Source organism: Hemicordylus capensis, chromosome 4, assembly GCF_027244095.1.
Source record: "Hemicordylus capensis ecotype Gifberg chromosome 4, rHemCap1.1.pri, whole genome shotgun sequence".
Taxonomy (NCBI): domain Eukaryota; kingdom Metazoa; phylum Chordata; class Lepidosauria; order Squamata; family Cordylidae; genus Hemicordylus; species Hemicordylus capensis.
This window is the reverse complement of record NC_069660.1, coordinates 66,040,762-66,060,958: the sequence shown is the minus strand read 5'-3', so window position 1 is coordinate 66,060,958 and position 20,197 is coordinate 66,040,762. Positions and strand designations below refer to the sequence as shown.

The window sequence follows — 20,197 nt, the reverse complement described above, 5'->3', positions numbered from 1 at the left end:
GCTTTAATTAGGCAGAAGTAGCCATGTACAAAATTCATGCTGGTACTTGGCACTTTCAGTAGTGGAGGGGCTTTAAAGGCTATGGACACTTTCCCTCCCCCTCATAGGCAAGATAATAGAAGGTTCCCTCTGACATCATGTTTTGTCATTCATTGAGTGCTAAGTGTTGTATTAGAATTAACCCTTAATGCATAAGGGAGTTGTAGGATTCAGCTGAGGTGAACTGGAGCCAGGAAGAGACCAGTGTTCTCTCTAATTTTTTTCTTCTGTATGAAGAATGAATTTTGTTCTGAGCGGCAGTATCAAGACAGTATGTGCGCATGTGTGTTCAGTATAGGGCCTTCTTGATTCAACCTGAGCAGGATCTAAAATTAACTGAGCATCAAACATGCAACATCAAAAAACTTGTGAGCACACGCACATGCACACGCCTTAGAGGGAACACTGGAAGAGACATAATTTGCAACTGTTGAAATAGTAACTACAGAGAAAGGGCTACTGTCAAGGAAACTCAGATCTCCTCTGGTGTAACAGTAAGGGCATTATGCCAGTATTCAAGACATGTTTGAGTTTGAAATGTGTTAAAAACCAAACGCTGAGTTTCTTGACCATACTACAGAAGCTGGCTACTCAGAATTAAAAATACATAAATTGCAAACGCCCAACCATAACAATGAAAAGTATTGGGATTTTTTGTAGAACAATTGGAGGTATTAATGCAATCATTCAGTTGAAACGTTACCTGATAGCTTACATTTTGTTGAAACTCTTTGGACTGATGCTGCTAGTCCCTTGTGTGAAATAAACATTGCATGCATGGAACAAACTGGTTTGACTCACTGGATAGAGTGGGCTATTAGTGGCAGACTGAGGGAAATTTGCAGTGCCTCAGTCAAAAAGCTCAGGTGCCACATAGCTAGTAAGATTGGGGTCACAAACCTATATCAAGAGATGCAAAGAGGGGCAGCAGCCAAATGGCAAATGTGGTTTAATGTACAGTGGTCCCTCGACTTACGAAGATAATCCGTTCCGAACGCACGTTCGTAGGTCGGAATTTTCGTAAGTCGAAAAGCGCATCCACGGAGGTCCGGAAACATTCGTAAGTCGAGGAAACCGCATCTAAAAATTCGTAGGTCGAGGAAGCCGCATCTAAACCGGCAACGACTTCCAGTATTTTTTGTCGTTCGTATGTCGAAATCTTCGGATGTCGAGTACTTCGTAAGTCGAGGGACCACTGTACGCAAATGTAAAGTGATGCATATTGGTGGGGAAATCCCAATTTCACACATACGGAGATGGGATCTGAGCTGTTGGTGACTGACCAGGAGAGAGATCTTGGGGCCATAATGGACAGCTCATTGAAAGTATTGACTCAGTATGTAGTAGCTGTGAAAACAGCAAATTCCATGCTAGGGGATCATTAGGAAGGGGATTGAAAATAAAACTGCTAATATTATAATGGCCATATACAAATCTATGGTATGACCACATCTGGAGTACTGCATACAGTTTTGGTCACCGTATCTTAAGAAGGATATTGTAGAACTGGAAAAGGTGCAGAAGCGGGCAACCAAGATGATCAGGGGCCTGGAGCACCTTCCTTATAAGGCAAGGCTACAGCATCTGGGGCTCTTTACTTTGGAAAACAGGTGACCATTGGGAGACATGATCGAGGTGTATAACATTATGCATGGAGTGGAGAGAATGGACAGAGAGAAATTTTTCTCCCTCTCTCACAACAGTAGAACCGGGGGTCATCCCATGAAACTGAAGGATGGGAAATTCAGGACCAACAAAAGCAAGTACTTTTTCCACCCAGTGCATAAATAATCTATGGAATTCTTTGTCATGGGATGTGGTTTGCCAGCTTGAATGGCTTTAAAAGGGGCTTAGACAAATTCATGGAGGACAAGTCTATCAATGGCTACTAGTCTGTTGGCTATGGGCCACCTCTAGCCTCAGTGGCACAATGCTTCTCAATACCAGTTGCAGGGGAGCAACAGCAGGAGAGAGGGCAAGTCCTCACCTCTTGCCTGTGGGCTTCCCAGAGGCATCTGGTGGGCCACTGTGTGAAACAAGATGCTGTACTAAGTGTGCCTTGGGCCTGATCCAACAGGGATGTTCTTGTGTTCTTATGTAATCAGTCGGGCTCCCCGTGCTCCAAAAAAGGCTGTGCAAGATCAGAAACATGTCACTAAGAGAGTCAGGATGTCAGCCAATGTCCTGCTAGACAAACATAAGATGCAAATAGGCATTTTGTCCTAACACAGAAGAGATGGGTTCCTCTGTGTTGGGACTAAATGCCTAAACATGTATGGCAGTGGTTCTTAAATTGTGGTCCGTAAATCACCAAGGATTTCTGGTACATTTTTGCGTACTGAGTCTGCAGTGATAAGAATAGAAACATGCGGAAGAGTGAGAGAGTTCTTGGTGAAGAGGCAACCCACTTTTCAGTTAAATTGAAAAGCAGCTTACCTCTTCAAACCTTGAAAGCAGCAACAGTGGAAACTTCAAAGAAACCACAAGATGTGTGCACCATTTCCTCAGATGTTTCTGCATAGATTATTGGATATCCAGCCAGAGATAACAAATAACAACACTTGAGATTTAATTTGCAGAATTTTTCAAGCTGCCTCCCACATGGTAGGTGCAAGGTAAGAAAAAGTGATTTCCTGCAAAGAACTAGCAAACCAGAAGAGTAGTCCTCAATTCAACAATGCTGAAGAACCATGGATGGACAATAAATTCATACTCATCCTTCCTCATACTGCTTTATTATAGCAATGTATATAGTCTTGCTCTGCTACATGTATGTTCATTTTGTCTGCCTCCCTTAGCAAGCATTTGTTATAGCTTCCAGCTATGTAGCATTCTTCTGCCTTGTATTTCGAAACGCAAAGTATTTTCTTGCCCTGTGTCCTTCTGGGTTTGTAAAGGGTTAATCAGCTGTCATACTGAGAAGTGAATTTGGATGAGCTATCATTAAAGTCTTATAAAAAATTGATTTCCTTGGAGAACGTTTCTATCAAACATTTATATAACCCAGAAAAGGCTGACAAGACTGACACACTTATAAATATGATATTCTGGACATTTTAAAATGTAACGGATGGGAAGGAAGTGCTGAAAAATGTTTGCTGCCAACAGTTACTATAAAGATGGAAAACACTGCTGTCTTAATCTAATCCTCCTGATTTTCTTATGGAGTGGCCTATAAAATATTAACGACATCATTTTAGTCTACTCCATGAATGGAGAGTTCCTTTGCCTGCACACACAAAAATCCTCAGTCTGCCTTATGAAGATGAATCCAAGTGTTTGAAACATATTTTGTCAAATGGACAACTACACTCAAGAGAGATCTATCCACAAGGCTGAGGTTCCATAGTAGATTAACCCACATCTTAACACAGATGAGTATTCATTTTTCTTAAGTTACAGTTGATCCAGCTCCATAATTGGATGATAATTCTCACTGAAGCTGGTTTTATTCCAGTTTTGCTGTGCTAAACATATAATTTTAATACGCCTGTAAAGCTGCAACTGCTTGAATGGCTTTTTACCAAAGGGAACTCCCTCTGCATGTGCAAATTCTCAATCAGGCAGCTTTTGTTTTTGTGCTTGGTTTTTTGTGGCGCTTGATTGAATTTAATGTCCTTTCATTGTCTGCTTCCAGTAAAGCCAACAACTGCTACTGCTTTATAAGAGCTCCACACCTGCCACAGCCTTTTGGCACTGTACCCAGCATGTTGTAGCAAGCAATGGAAGGGCTCTTTTAAAAAGGATGAAAAGAGGCAGAGTTTATGCTTCTTTCCTTCTTACTTCCATTTAAGTTCCCTTCTTTTTCCTTTCCTTTTTTTCTGCCACCCATCTATCACACTCCAGAAGATTGAGCAGAAGGAGGAGATGCCATTGATTTCAGCGTATGGCCAGTGCAGCCATCAAGCAGATGGGTTCTTCCTCTTTTTGGATAGTTTCCTAGCTTCTTTCATTTTTGCTTTCGTTTCTTGAAGCAGGAAGAATTCCCTTATTTTGGTCTACTGATTATTTAAATGAAGTCAGTACCGGTGACAGAAGATTCTTTTCCTTCACTGACAGGAGATTCTTTTCCTTCACTAATAAGACCTGGCTTGAATAACAAATTACCTTTCAGTGACAAGACTTTGATGTCTGTGGGCAACATCCAGACTAGTTAGTCATAACTAAGCACCATTGAAATCAATTAGACAAATTAATCATGATTAATTAAAATCCCATCAATTTTGATGAGACTTAGCCTGGATGTTGCCCAGTAAGTTCAGCAAGTGTTGGATGATATTTCTGCATCATGTTATCTTTGTCCATTCACTAGCAGTAAAGTGATCTACCCAGATATTTGACAAAGGCCTTTCCTGAGTGGTGGACATTGTTTTGCTTGCACGAGAGTGCAGTTACTAAGTCCAACTAAAACAACCTATTTTTTGGCGTATTTTCAAATCAATTTGATGCTTCTCCTGCACCCCCACCATATTTTGACCTGGACCACTTGTCAGTCACAGACTTCACTGGATTACATCAAGTGATAGAACTGAGGTAGCAGACTCTCATAATATAGGAGCAAAGAATAAACAGCAAAACAAAAATATAACAGTGGTATAACTAGGGTGAAATTGATGACATGTTAAGGTCAGAAACTAATACAATGAGTGAACCTTGAACACTGGGAGCAGGAGAAAAGCGTGCATGGTAGTGTCAATTGAAGAACAGATTGAGAGTGAAGGCATGGTGATAAATTTTTTTTTAAAAAAACCCACCTGAAACCAAGTTCTCTGTGTGCTAGGAAAACAAAAAGCAAATCGGCAAAATAATAATGTACTGTGTATGTGTAATTTCTACAAGTTTGTTGCATTTCAGGCTTTCTTCCCTTCCTTATTTTTCAGCAGTGCTGTGATCTAGGATATCATGCCAGCCTTGGTAGGGCACTCAGAACGTTCCTGTCAGCAGAGCTGAACCTAGAACAGTCAAAGCATGAAGGCCTGGATGCCATTGAGAATGCTGTGGAGAATTTGGATGCCAATAGTGACAAGCAGCGCCTTATGGAGATGTGCAACAGTGTCTTCTGCCCACCCATGAAGTTTGAATTTCAGCCGCACATGGGTGACATGGTTAGTTTATCATTCTTTGTAAATTGGCACAGTGCCAATTCCAGTGTAAAACGCTGAGCTAAGCTGTAAAATATTTCTATATATTTCTCTTAGGCGTAGCCTTCACTAATCCTGTGTGTGGCAGCTCTCATGAGAGTTCGCAAGCAAGCTGCTGGGGTGTGGGGGGAAGCGAATGGGCAGAAATGGACGGACGGGTGAGAAAGTGGTGCTGGGGAAAGCAAGAAGGCGGCAGCGTGGAGGTGAAGAAAGTGGCAGGGGTGAAAAAAGCAATATCAGGAAAAGTGGCCGGGGGGAGAGAAAGCGGTGGCCGGGGGGGTGGAGAGAGAGAGAGAGTGTGTGTGTGTGTGTGTGAGAGAGAGAAGAAAGCGGCTACAGGGGCAGACAGTGGGGGAAGAAAGTGCCGGGTGGATGGTGGCTGGAAAAAGTGGAGGGCCTGTGTAAACCGGCCTGGGCCATTTTTGGAAGGGCGGTATAGAAATTGAATGAATGAATGAATGGAAATAATTGAAAATAATTTAAAAACCTTGGAAGGCCAGGCCAAACAAGCAAGTTTTTAGGGCTCTCTTAAAGGCCAACAACAAGCCTAAACTGCGGATATCTGTCATGAGCTCACTCGATGGAAAACGCTGGCCAGAAATATATGACACAATAGCCAGTAGCTCCAGTTTCAGTTTTACTGCTAAATAGTCAGGTTTAACAATCTTACCCAGAATACAGAAGTGAGGAGTGAGAAGCCCAAATTCCAATGTCACAATCTCTCCAACAAAATATCCAAGCTAATTTGATATGTTGTTTCCAGCAGTTTGTTCAAGGCACAGGCTGCCAGGTTTATAGTCAGCAGCCACATGTCCTTAATCAACACTCCACCCTCGCCAGCTGGCATAGATTCAATCCAACTTCTGTCTTCTCACCAGCTGATTACGCCTTCATAATTCCCTCACCTGCTGCTAATGTTTTTCCCATCTGCGTTCTCAAGGAGATAGTGGCCGTTCAAAATCTGGCTCAGATCCTGACCCTTCTCTCCAAAGATCACCGAGCCCTGCTGGCCCCTCCTGTGCCAAACACTCACCCTAGCCTGTCTCAGTTACCTCCCCATTTACATCACTGGCCTGCTCCTCCTCAGGCGCCTCCCCACTTTCTACTAAGTGGCCTGCCTCCCACTCCTCTTCAATGTCCTCGAGTGGGGTCATGACACCATCTGCCGGGAGTGCATTCCATAGGCCAGGAGCAGCTACAGAGAAGGCCTGGTTCTGGGTCACCACCAGATGTACCGGTGGTAACTGGAGACGGATCTCTCCAGATGACCTCTGCTTGTGATGGTATCATACAAGAGAAGGCGTTCTCTAATGTAGCCTGGACCCAAGCTGTTTAGGACTTTAGAAGTAATAACCAGCACTTTGTATTTTGCCCGGAAACACATTGGCAGCCAGGGCAACTGTTTTAAAACAGGCATAATACAGTCTCTCCAGGTTACCGCAGAGAGCAGTCTGGCTGCTGCATTTTGAACAAACTGAAGTTTCTGAACTACATACAAAGGCAGCCCCACATAGAGTGCATTGCAATAGTTAAGTTTAGAGGTTACCACCCTGTTTTGAGATCCTTCTCTTCACGGAATGGACGCAGCTGTCGAATCAGCCAAAGTTGAAACCGCTTCTGGCTATAGCCTCCACCTGAGATACCAGGGTGAGGCCTGGATCCAAGAGCACTCCCAAGCTGCATACCTGTTCCTTCTGGGGGAGTGTAACCCCATCCAGCACAGAAAGAACTAACTCATCCCTCAAATTCCGATCCCCCACAATGTGCACCTCCGTCTTGCTTGGATTCAGCTTCAATTTGTTATCCCTCATCCCTCATCACCATCATCATCATGATTATTAATAATAATAATGACAACAACAACAGCATTGATAATAAAATCCAGCCATCCCAGGTCCTTGGGAAGGACTCAATGGATAAAACAAACCAGTCAATAACATCTGTCTGACTGTGTAAACAAGAAATAATAATAATAATTAATAATTCCAAATATCCCAGCGGGGATTTGAACTTTCATCCATGGCTCTCCAGGCAGCCTCTCTTCCCCCCGAGTCACTGGGGCTGTTGCTGAGCTAACTGGGCTGTTGCTGCTGTAATGGTATGCCAAAACTCCTTACTCCTCCCCGCCTCTCAAATTCTAATGTGCAAACCAAGAGACTGTGGAAGCCACACAAAAAAACCTCCAACACACAATGATCCCCCACTGCACAACCCCACGAGCTCTCCCCCATCAAGGGCCACACTCAGCATCCCAATGAAGTCCTTCCCTAAAAAGGCACTAAGCGGCCTGCGCAACTCTTCACTCCCTGGCCCCATAGAACAACACCCCTGCACCAATCCCACCACGCTGGATGGCTCCCCCACCAGAGGACAAAGCAAAGAGAATGTGAAGAGAACCAGGCCTGTCCCCACTGCCTGAAAATCGGCCCCGTCGTAGCCGCATTACTGCATGCTGCCAACGGTGATAGACCGAGCGGAGAGAGGGTTAGTGGGCAGGGAAGCTGTAAGATGCAGCCTCCCGCCCCACTCCTGATAGGCCACTCAACCCACGTGGCCTCTGACGGCGTGCCTCCACCAAAGTCCTGAGGTTTACTGTGGTATTCAAAATTGGTTCTTCATGTGAGTAACAGCTTTCAGAGCATTTAAGAGAGGGAAAATGTGGTTTTCTCTTTTGAAACGTAGAGTATGGCAAATGTGTTTTCATTGAGTTATGATACTAACTTAGAATGGTGACTTTCTCTTTTTTCTTCTTTTTGTAACCTCTTTTTCAACTGCTCATATAACAAGATCGCTCATAAAGGCTGACAGTTGTGTTTGTTGGATGGCAAGCCATAAAACTAAAGCTTGGTATTCTGTTGCATATTCTCTGGTATTTATTGCATGTTTTCTTCATCCAAATGTATCTGGTCCCTGGAGGTGGCATCACAGATGTTCTGCATTAGTTCTCTTTGCAGTACTCTTATACATGGAATTGCCTCTGCTTTTGCACACAGCTGTGATATATTCAGTAATCCATAAACCTCTGGTTTAAAATGAGAGTTAAACTGCTTTACATTTTCACTCATGTTTTTAAAAAGAATGGAAATTTCAAGTTAAGGTGCCCATCTTAACTTCCACGCCCCATAAGCTGTAATGAGTCAATGACTTTGTACAGTCTGGTATATGATTATGGCTTTAGAAATGTGGATCCACACACCCACAGTTTGCCTTGGTCTTTCATTTGGACGTTGGGCTGGAGAGGGATGCATCCAGGCAAACTTTTAACAGGTGCAGTTTCCCTAATCACTTCCTAGCAATGCCCCTGATGAATTTTCTGCCTGATGCATCTCTGATCAAGGCAAAGTATGGGTGCATGGAGCCTCATTTCTAAAGCTATCATCATATACCAGACTGTACAAAATTTTTATAGCTTATATACGATAAATATTTATATACCAGTTTTCAAAAAAATTTCCCAAAGTGGTTTACATAGAGAAAATAATAATAAATTAATAAGATGGATCCCTGTCCCAAAGGGCTCACAATCTGAAAAAGAAACACACAACAGCAGCAGCCACTGAAGGGATGCTACGCTGGGGATGTATAGGGTGCGGAATTTAAGATGGGCAACTTAACTTGCAATTTCCATTCAGAGCATGAGTGAAAATGTGAAGCAGCTTAACTCTCATTTTAAACCAAACTTTTTGGATTACTGAATTTCCAGGCATTTTAAAAAGAAAAAAAATGATTAGACCCTATCGGGAACAGTTTATCCATACCACAAGGTAAAACTTTCTGATGTTGAATACCCAAAACTTTGTAAAACCTTCAACTAAGATGAAGTCATACTCCCCTCTCCAAAAAAAAACCACAAGTAAATGAAATTAGTAGATTCAGTAATAGTGATCCTATCTCATGATCATTCAGCAGTGAATAAGAACACAAGAAGCAGATAATTTGTGTTCACTTTAAATCTATACTTCAATTTTTTCTTTTTCTTAAAACACACATATATACACACAAACGTGCGAAGGCCATCTGAGCCCTGGGGACAGAGGCCGGGACAGCCAGCAGGAAACACCAGCTTACCAGGGCAAGGTGTGTGCCCCAACGGGTGAGGGGTGCATGCTGGAATGGAGCAGCAGGCAGAAGTGTTCCCTGCCGGCTACCCCACCCCAGGGCTCAGATGGCCTCCACACATGAGGCCATCTGAGCAAAATAGTGTAAAAGCTGTACACAAGTGAAGTAGCCATTCACACACAGGTGCACGGAGTCTGCACATGTGCGAAAGCCATCTGAGCCCTGGAGGTGGAGGCCAGACAACCAGCAGGGAATGCTGGCTTGCAGGGGCCCAGGGCGAGGCGTGCGCCCAGATGGGTGAGGGGCCCACAGCAGAGAGGAGCCACATGCTACCTCTTAAAACTTTGAGGATCAATTGGAAAATAACAATCAATTGGGTCCCGGGGGATATACAAAAGGCACTGTTCTGGCATGCAGTCTAAAGGCTGAAACTATGCAAATGGACTACAAAGTCATTTAAATAGCACTTCCTTAGTCTGAAAAAATGTTGCCAACCTTTTAAACCCCTGTTCAAAAGAGAAAAACTTTAAACTGCTCTATCTAAGCCGTTTTAGCCGACAGGGGATGTGTCTCTTGTCACCTAGTGAATGTGTGCTGATGGCCAGGCAGATCGGACAAATGGTTTTGATTTTATAATCAATAGAATGTTCAGAGCTTATAATGGTGGAACGTTGAAAACACTCTCCAGCTTAACTATACTGGCACAATTGTGCCAATATAATTAGAGTTCATACTGTTGCTGAAGGGAGTGTCATTGGGTGCCATGCAGAGTGGTGTTGCTTTATTTAAAGCACAGCTTTACAACTTTGGCTCTCTAGCTGTTGTACAGCAGCTCCCATCATCCCTGCCCACTCTAGCTGGAGACGATGGGAGTTGTACTCCAACATCTGCTGGAAGGTCAAAGTTGTAAAGACCTGCTTTAAATTAATTTGTCTTCTGATTCATGTGATTATTAGTTGTAATTATTCTGATAATGAAAGTATTTGAAGATTTTGTTACTCTTCTCCCTTTCTGGGCTTCTTTCCATTTGTTCACAGTGAGAATGTTGTTTACACTGTAAATAAAGGTTATGTTGCTATAGTTGGCAATTGGTCTAAGTGTTTTTAAGGACTATCTCAATGAGTCTCAGGCTATTCTATAGGATCTATTCCCTTATCTGCTCTGATGACTATAATTTATGCATATATTATAGTGAATGTCCGATTATGGAGACTGTTGACAAGTATAAGGAAATGTTGATATTCCAAAGCATATCTGATGAATGGTTGAAATTATGAGTCGGTTAATATAGAAACAGTAGGCATCTACATATTTAGGGGATCCTCCACTTAAAACGATTGCACCTATGTGTGAACTGCTCCACCACACCAAAGATAATTGGAACTTAACACTTCATGCAGGATGCATGCATGTCTTGTTTTATTATACTTATATTATATATTATTATATAGCTAAATAAATAATATATTTATTATATAGCTTTTCTTCTATCATGGAGCTCAAGATCCATGCATAGGGTTCCCAGGTGATGAACCATCCAGGCACTGATCAGACCCAGTCCTGAGTGGGGTCTCATGTTGTCAGACGCACTGGTCCCCTGGACTTCGGGGCCAAAGTCCAGGGCCTCCACACCCCTGGGGGCCCCCAAATCCTCTCTAATCTGTCCTGGGTGGTGTAATCACCCTGCCGTGTCACTGGCCCCCTCTGCTCAGGACAGCCGAGTGTGAAGATGACCTGCACTAAGTGCTTTAGAAACAGAGCGGAGAGTGGGGAAAGAAATATGTGCAATGGGAATATGTTAAGTTGCATGTTGAAGTGTTTCTGCTAATACCTATTTGCATAAAGATACTTGTTTTATATTCTTACATTCTTGAGAGTTCAGTTGCTATTTGTGTAGGAGGATGTTGCTGTTTGTGTAGGAGGAGGATGCTTAAGCAGGGTGTGGTGGGGGGGGGACCTCCAAAGACCTTTAGGTCCAGGCTCCAAAATTACCTAGGTGCACCTCTGCATGTTGTGCAGTAGTCACAAGAAAGGTATTGAAGATTGTGAACCTATAAGTTGCCTGCCCCATTTTGAAAACTCAGTTTGGTTAACAGTAGATTACAAGGAAAGATAACATATTTTAATATTCCACTTAACATCCAAGGAAAATAAAAATGTAACAGTTTATGTAAACCCCAGTCCCTAAATAATAATAACAACAACAACAATGATATCTGTAACAACAACAACATTGACAATAAAATTCAGCCATCCTAGGTCCTTGGGAAGGACTCGATGTCTGGATAAAACAAACCAGTCAATAACACCTGTCTGACTGTGTAAACAAGAAATAATAATAATAATAATAAATAATTAATAAAGCTTAGAGTGGTTCTGAAAAAATTCTCAAATGTTTAAGTGAATGACCAAACCTCAGCTGACTTTTTAATAGAGCTGCATTGACCTTTTTTGCCTCAAGTTTTTCCTGGCATCATCTTTAGAACCATTGCTTTACAATTTGCTGAGGAGCTAGATGCACACTGAGGGATGGGTTTAACTGGCATGCAAAACTTGAAAGTAATTCTATATGTCATTACAGATACTCTGAAAGTAATTTTGTAGGGATATTTGAAGGAAGATGATATGTCGGAAGATCTGTAACTGGTACTTTGTTAGCAGTAGCTAGATTATGCCACCCATTGGAAATCTTCATATGCTCCATCATTACTAGACTGATATTGACTTGTTTGGGACATTGCATTGCTTACTAAATTGACATATTTTAGATGTGCAAATTAAAATGAGAATGCGGACAAAATAATTAAGATACTCTAATATTGATCCGTATTATTTTTTCCTTGTATAATTTGTGTGTGTGGTTATAATAAAAGGTATGATTTTTAAAAACATGAAAAAATTCTTTTCTGGAAAAGGTATATTCTGAAGTTCAGGATGATAAACGCTAAGATGTTCTTTTAAGTTGAATGTGCAGATGTTGACTCTGTTTTCCTTTAGCACTGCAGGTTAGCTTTGAGGGTGGGGGAGAAAGAGAGTGTATAAAAGAAGAAAAAATGACATTGTTGCACTCAGTTTTTTTAAACAAGCAATTTATTGCCCATACATTTCCTTAGAAAATATTAAAGAATATTAAATAGCAAATTATTTGTGTTGGTGTGGGCAGGAGTCTCACTGAGCCAAATATTATAGTTCTTGGACAGAACTATGTTCCATGTAGTTCCATGTTTGTTTTTACAAAATGTAGCTTATCACTGCAATTTGGAGGGGGAAAGGAGCTTCTCTCCTTTAGGGGTGGTTTTGGGGTTTCCCTTCCAAAAATCACCTCCAGCAAACTGTTTTTAGGTGGGCAGCAGTTTTTCAGGAATGTATTCCATGAGAAAAGGGTTAAGAAACTCTTCTCACCCTATTCCTTCACCTTTTAAGTTGTTAACTCGGTAGCTGCATTTAAAACAAAATACTTGCATAATACTATTTTTGTTCTTAAAACTCTTTTTAAAGAATTGCATAACTTTAAAGAACATGTAGTCCTGCCCTTTATATACAGCTATATAAACTATATAAACATCTATATAAAATGTTTATATAGATATACATCTATATAAACTATATATCTCAGAAAAATTGAGGGCAAAATGTTGTCTTTCTCCGTCTTCATTCTGAGGCAGTATCTTGTGCCCCAGGCGACTAGAGGACAGAAAGGAATTCTGCCTTCACTGATCTTTGGCTCTGATTTCAGAATTTGGTGGGTTTTTTCGGGCAAACATGCTCCATACTGTTTAATCCAGAGCAGACACTAGTATTGATTTCCAAGTAGAGATGTGCACGGACCTGTTCGGAGACCCTTTTACGGTTCGAACAGCCAGTGGTTCTGCTGGTTCAAAGGTGGAGGGGACACCTTTTAAGGGTGGGGGAGGGTGCATTTCTCCCCCGCCCCTGCCATCACATTTTCCCTGCCCGCGCTCTCTTAAAAACCAATCCAGTGGGGCTGCAGTGTACCTCCCTGACACCCCATCCCCTCCTTGGTCCGGAAGTGACCGGAAGTACCCTGAGTGTGTGCACCTCAGGCACTTGAGCGATGTGCGCGCAAATGCAGGGTACTTGCAGTCACTTTCAGACCGAGGAGGGAACGGGGCAGCAGGGAGGTACACTGCCACCCCCCTTGACCAGTTTTTAAGAGAGCGCCTGTGGAGGGGACATGGTGGGGGGTAAATGCACCCTCCCCCATCTTTAAAGGTGTCCCCCCCCCGCCTTCGAACCAGCCCCTGCTGGTTCCATGCACATCCCTATTTCCTAGCTATCAATTTGTTTTAATACAAAATTTTAATTTTTTAGAATTTTAATACAAAGCCCAGGAGATTGGGCCAGATGTCCAGGATCTTTTTCAAAGGTGCCATGTCTTTTCCAGGTGTCCCAGCTTTGTGCCCAGCAGCCGGTGCAGAGCGAGTTAGTGCAGAGATGTCAGCAGCTGCAGTCTAGGCTATCCACACTGAAGATTGAAAATGAAGAGGTGAGCTAAGAAAAATTCCAACCCTCTGAAAGCATTTTCTATGACATTATTTCCCCTTGGTCACGGATGTGTCTTTGTTCTTTCCCCATAGTCCTGTTTTGCCATGGTCTGCACAATGAGTTGAGAAAAGGAAGGGCAGCCTAGAGTAAGAAAGCACTAGTGCATACATTTCATTTCAGGCAGAAACTGCTGAGGCAATCAAATGCTATCAGTTTCTTAATGTAAATCACTCATGGGCAGTTAACACTCAAATAACCAAGTGTAGATGAGTTATCACGTTGAGCACATATTAGTCTTATTTTAAAATTTCTAGAATGTTTTGCTTTAGACTTTAATGCCACAAATCTGCATACTCTCTACATGAAGTAACTGAGTTCACTGTTGTTGCGTGTGTTGTTTTTTTGTGGGCAGGGGGAAGAATTTACAAGATACATTGCAGCTATGTTCTTTGGAACTGCTCTGGTTAATGTGAGATAATGTGTGCTCAAAATGAAAGCTGACTTATAACAACAGCCCCCAGATATTAGAACTTTTGTGACACTGAAATATGATGCTCTTCTGGATTGGAATGGGAAAATATCCTAATACTTTTAAAAAACTTAGGTAGAAGTTGTAATCTTTTTCCCTTTGTTTTTTAAGTGGTCTTCTGGTGGGGGGTGATTGGTTCAGTGACATTCCTTTGAATATTTTCAGAAATTGTGAATTAAAATTGTCAGAGTACCTAACCAGTATTTGCAAGCTGATGTATGTTTACACAGAAGCAAGACCCACTATGAGGAGCAAATTACATATTACACAACAGCCATGTGTAAGAAAGAAAGCTCCTTCTCAGTTGCAAAGTACTTTCAAGAGGGAGAAATTTTGAAATTGACTTTCCTGGAAACATCCTCTCTCATCCTTCTGCACTTGGCCTACTCTCGCCAGTACAGGGGGAGCACCAAATTGTAGGGGCTCTGGAGCAAAGTCCTGTACTGCCCTCCCCCAAATGTTCCCATTTTTCACATGGGAAGGTACTCACCTTCCCATGTGAAAAATGGGAACATTTGGGGGAGGGCAGTACAGGACTTTGCAAAGGCAGCAAAGGCAAAGGCAGCAGCAAAGGCAGCAGCTGGAAAACCTCATGGTTCCACTTCCACTGCCCATCACACCCTCCATATGGATCCTGGGACCTCTGTGTTGGCTGTGGGCCATCATCCAGGGCCTTACTTGGCCAAACCCTGGTGCGTGTGTTCTAGATCCATGTTTGTGATGTAAACATGGTCCACAACACTAGCAGTGATAAAAGCAGTCAAGGGGAGGAATTTCAAAGAAAAAGCAGCCGGCAGGAGAAATTGTACACGCTTCCTTCCTTCTCTTTCCAATGTATATAGTGCCCTTCCTAGAACACTCTGTATCAGTGAAAGGGCCATCAGGACTTTATTATTTGTGATTGCAATTTGCCCCTATGTTCAGTGGACTGTGTGTATAGGTTTGAAATGGCAATCTCCTACCAGTCATTTGTTTGTGAGGAGAACTCTGTTAGCCTAGCTTTTATTGTTCTGGGGCCATAATTTGATTGCAGTAATATGAATTGATTGATTAAGTGTTTTGGTGCATTCCTTTCTACTTTCTCATCTTCTTCCGCTTGCATTTTTCATTCAGGTTAAGAAAACTATGGAAGCCACGTTACAGACTATCCAGGATATAGTCACCATTGAAGATTTTGATGTGTCTGACTGTTTTCAGTATAGCAACTCCATGGAGTCTGTAAAATCGACTGTCTCTGAAACCTTCATGAGCAAGCCAAGCATCGCCAAGAGGAGGGCCAATCAGCAGGAAACGGAACAGTTCTACTTCACAGTAAGAGAAGGCCATGTTTTTGTTTTGTTTTTAAGGTGCTCACACAAAGTGGATACATAGGAGAGCTAGAAAGGTGTCTCACATAGTTCAGGCTAACAGGCTGCCAGGACTTGGTAGTTCTCACAATGGAAAATAGTCCGCCTACAAGATCAATGCCTGTTTGATTCCCCTCTCTCCACCCCCACCCTTTGAAAACCCATATTTGTGTCTTATTATGTGTGGTTTGGATGATATTTCTCCCCCCAGCCTCAGCACATGTGATAAGGGTATGCACGCACTGTGAACACTCACGTCTCTCCACTACCATCACCACCACCACCCCGGTGCTTCAAGGCACTTTCCCCTAATCTCATTCAAACTACAACAATGACGAATATTTATATACTGCTTTTTGACCAAAGTTCTCAAAGCAGTTTACATAGAAAAATAAATAATACATAAATAAGATGGTCCCCTGTCCCCAAATGGCTCACAATCTAAAAAGAAACATAAGGCAAATACCAGCAACAGCCACTGGATGGATGCTGTGGTAGGTTTGGATAGGACCACTTGCTTTCCCCTTGCTAAATATAAGAGAATCGCCACTTTAAAAAGGTGTCTCTTTACTCAGTTAGCAGGGGTTTAGTATTTATAACACATGCAGGGAGACTGTTTGAATTTCCCCTCCCCCCTTCAATTAGGGAATGCAACTAATCATTCCGGGAGGGAGGGTGGGAAGAAGAACATATACACTCACAGTGTATGTACATCCTTATTGCACGTGCTGGGGCTGGTGGATGAAGTATCATCCAAACTTGGCCCTTTATTAACCTATATTTATGGATATCAAACTATGCAGACACTTTAGAACTATGCAAACAAAAATAGTGTTACATTTCAGTTACAAAATGTAGGAAAAGTTCTTTATTTCTCTGCTCATTCTTAAACTCTTACTTTTCACGAAATTTAGTTGGAAGGGAGGAAAGAAAGGTAAAGCTGGCAATGGCTGCTTTCAAGTTTGACTTTTCTAGTCACAGAAGTCAGGATGTCAGCCAGTGCAAACTGCCTTAAAGCTTTGCTAAAAAGGAGATGAGAACCTAGCGTCTTAATCTAGCTAGGAACATGGGAGCAGCCTTTGGCCCTGTGTATTACCTGGATAGCGGGGTCTTGTGCACAAATGGGTGCAGTGCACATGCTTCCCCTTTCTCTAATCTTGTGGCCAGAGCTTCACATGCAGACTCAAGCCGAAATCAACTGTTCAGGAGAGAAAGTGGGTGTGGATTCAGTCCCCCACTACTCCCCTTTCCTTGCCAAACAGCTGAACAACAGAATTTTAGCTTTTAAAATGAGGGCTCCATGTGTATTTCTTTGGGTTTGACCATCTTTACAGAAGCTTTTTATATTGTGGTGGTGGTAGTGGTTGTTCAGTGACTGACTCTTCTGAAATGGGTATTGCAATATTGAAAATATTTCTGTGCCTTTTCAAAGAGTGATGTTTCTTATGAAAATTGCTGTATTGCTGTGCAAATTACTTTGGCGAACAGGATGGTTTATGTTTGGTCTGGTCTAGTAATAGGTTTATTGGAGAGTGTATCATTCTCTTAGACAAGCACTCAAAATACTTCAAACAGCACATTAAATTAAAAGGTTTGCTTGAAAGGTGAATTTATCATAAAATTGTGGGTGGGGAAAGTGATTCAATTAAGACACAATTGACTTCCCCTGCCTGTGCAAATGGTTACTTAAGTGAACATGCAGATATTCTTTCAAAAGAAAACACTTTGTATTTTCAAATGAGTTAGTACAAACGTTACCTATGCAAGTACTTTACTTTCATTTAATATAAAATAAACCCCACACTTACCCACACCCAGTGCCAGCAGAATTAGACTTCTGCCACCAAGAAATAGAGGTGTCATATATGTGCACCCAGGATAAATAAATAAGTGGGGATTTAAAGAGGCTGATATATGAACAGCCCCTTTATTAATCCAATGAAACACTTGATTTATCTTCCATAGGAGAGGCTTATAAATATTCTTAATAAGAATCTCTGACTTTAGCTTAAAAACATCAGATATCTTGCTGGACATAAAAATAGCTAGTGGCTGAGCACTAATGATAATGAAAGTAAACACAAGGAACAAAGAAAATGAGTTATTATAGAACTGAGCATTTAATGTTGCACAGGTTTGGCAAAAGGGATAAAAAATGTTGTACTTTGAACATATTTACAGCAGTCCAGGATGGATCTAAATTTTATGTATCTTTGAAATTAGAGCTTAGAAACTTGACATGTCTCTGGACGGTTACTAAGTGATTTGTATGAGTGGTTCCCATATGGAGCCAGCATGGTATAGTGGTTAGAGTGCTGGACTACGACCAGGGAGACCCAAGCTCAAATCCCCATTCAGCCATGATACTTGCTGGGTGACTCTGGGCCAGTCACTTCTCTCTCAGCCTAACCTACTTCACAGGGTTGTTGGGAGGAGAAACCTAACTGCTCTGGGCTCCTTGAAGGAAAAGCGGGATATAAAATGTTTTTTTTTTTAATCCCTTAAGTCTAACTAGTATATTGTGGAAGCCTTTTGAGAACTTCAGCTCGTTGGGGGTGTAGGCTTCCCACTCCCTGCACACCATTTTGTGCTGAGACAAGGGTTTCCTGGGTTTAGAACACTGAGGATGTTTTGAGCAGACACCTGAAAGCACCTAGGGTTCATAATCAACTGGATCAAGCGCTATAGTTTGATTTAACATAAGTTGAAAGTGTGGGGGTGCAATTGCACCAGTCTCTAATAAGCCTGAAAGGGGTTGAAGGAGGACAACTAAGTGGCATTGCAAATGTTTATTGAAAGCATGATGATGATGATGATGATGATGATGATGACACTTGTACTTTTTGAGTGTGCAAAGTGCTTAATACATAGCATCTTGAACCTGTAAGGGTAGCATTCTCCCTTAATTGCAGCTAGGGAACTGAGACTGAAAGGGAGTGAATTCCCTAAGGCCATTATGGTTGAGGCAAGGTATAAACCAGAAAATACTAATTGATAGCTCAGTATCTTTTCTACACCTGCTTCTTTTCCTTTTAGGATGAAATATTCTAATACTAGTAAAGTAAAGTGTGCTGTTGAGTTGATGTCGACTCCTGGAGACCACAGAGCCGTGTGGTTGTCTTTGGTAGAATACAGGAGGGGTTTACCATTCCTTCCTCCTGCACAGTATGAAATGATGTCTTTCAGCATCTTCAAATATCATTGCTGCCCTAGGTGTTTCCCATAATCTGGGAAACCCATAATCTGGGAAACATACCAGTGGGGATTCGAACCAGCAGCCTCTTGTTCCCACTGCATAGTATATACCTATTATTATATTCTCACAAAAATGACTCCCTATTGCAGGGAGCGTGATGGAACAAGGCACAAAATGGAAAATGGATTCATTTCATTCATCGTTTGCTAGTAATGCCCTCTGTGTAGTCCTTAATAAGTCAAGGTAATTCAATCATTGACTTTTTTGTACCCTCAGAGGTATGAACAAGAAACACAGTGAGGCTGTTCTCACAAGCAGCCAAGGCCAGGCTAGGGCACATAAACCCGGGCTTGGCTGCCTGTGAGAAACTGTGGGAGTTTACAGGCTCCTGGTGGTAACTCGATGGCAAACCAGCCTAGGGAGCCCACCTCTTAAACAGGGTTAAGAGAGCGAATGTTCCCTTAGCCACATTTGCGTGACTGTGTCAGCACCGGCTACTTTCAGTTGGTGCTGAGGGGCGCTTGCCTGTTTCTGGGGTGATCCCCACAATTCACCACACATTCATGTGGTGCATTGTGGGAATTCTAGGGGTCAGGACATCCCATGCCTCCACACTCCCTGGGGCAGCAGCGGACCACCTGGGTGTGAGATGCTTGTATCTAGACAGTCCTTGGCCAATGTCTGCGTGAAAGGCAGGCTTCTGCAGCCTGCCCTGCCCACCCAGTCATGAGAATGACCTCAGTATGTATATAGTGTAAAATTTTCTTTCTTCCAATATAAAATGTCAAGGAAAAAATAACTTGTCCTTCACTTTGTGATCCAAACTGCCATTTCCACAGATGATTTTAGCATTGATTTTTCTTGGAGGTGCAACTTTCTGAGAAATTCAGAACATTTAACAACAGTTAACTGTGTAGGCAAGAGAATATTCACTGTTGCTCACAAAGGAGAAAGTATCTTTGGGGCACTCCACTAATGAGGTGGTCGCTTCAAGCAAGTGATTGGCGGAGGTGGTGTATAGACCACCTCCACGGACCTGCTCCTGCTGCCAGTTGCCTCATTGCACCGGGAATAGTCACTGTCCCATTTTTTCTTGTGGCACATCAGCTGCTGCCAATCACTTCTGCCTGCCTGTTCAAGAGCCAGAAGTTGGAGCACCAGGAAGTTACTGAAAAGATTTCATACAGCTCCAGTTTCCCCACCCTCTGCTTTTGAAAAAGCAAATGGTTGGTCACAATGAGGAAAAGGAGAAGCAGCTGGGGTGTAGGGATGTGCATGAATTGATTTTTGCAATTCAATTTGAGTTTGAAACAAATCAGCCTGCTTTGATTTGAACTCAAATCTGCTGCCTTGAATCTGGGATCAATTCGATTTGAATTTT

The 20,197-nt window shown here is 42.3% G+C and overlaps 1 protein-coding gene across 6 annotated transcripts in view; it reads left to right on the top strand.

The window, feature by feature from the left end:
* SRGAP2 (SLIT-ROBO Rho GTPase activating protein 2) overlaps window positions 1–20,197 on the top strand; it is a 320,834-nt gene that overhangs the window by 218,149 nt on the left and 82,488 nt on the right. For 4 of the 6 annotated variants that reach the window (XM_053245714.1, XM_053245710.1, XM_053245712.1 and 1 more), the window contains 3 exons: window positions 4,920–5,144; window positions 13,645–13,746; window positions 15,388–15,585. In XM_053245714.1, the coding sequence (XP_053101689.1) occupies window positions 4,920–5,144; window positions 13,645–13,746; window positions 15,388–15,585 (525 nt within the window). The remainder of the gene's footprint in view (window positions 1–4,919; window positions 5,145–13,644; window positions 13,747–15,387; window positions 15,586–20,197) is intronic. The other 2 variants (XM_053245711.1, XM_053245713.1) reach the window with 1 other exon arrangement.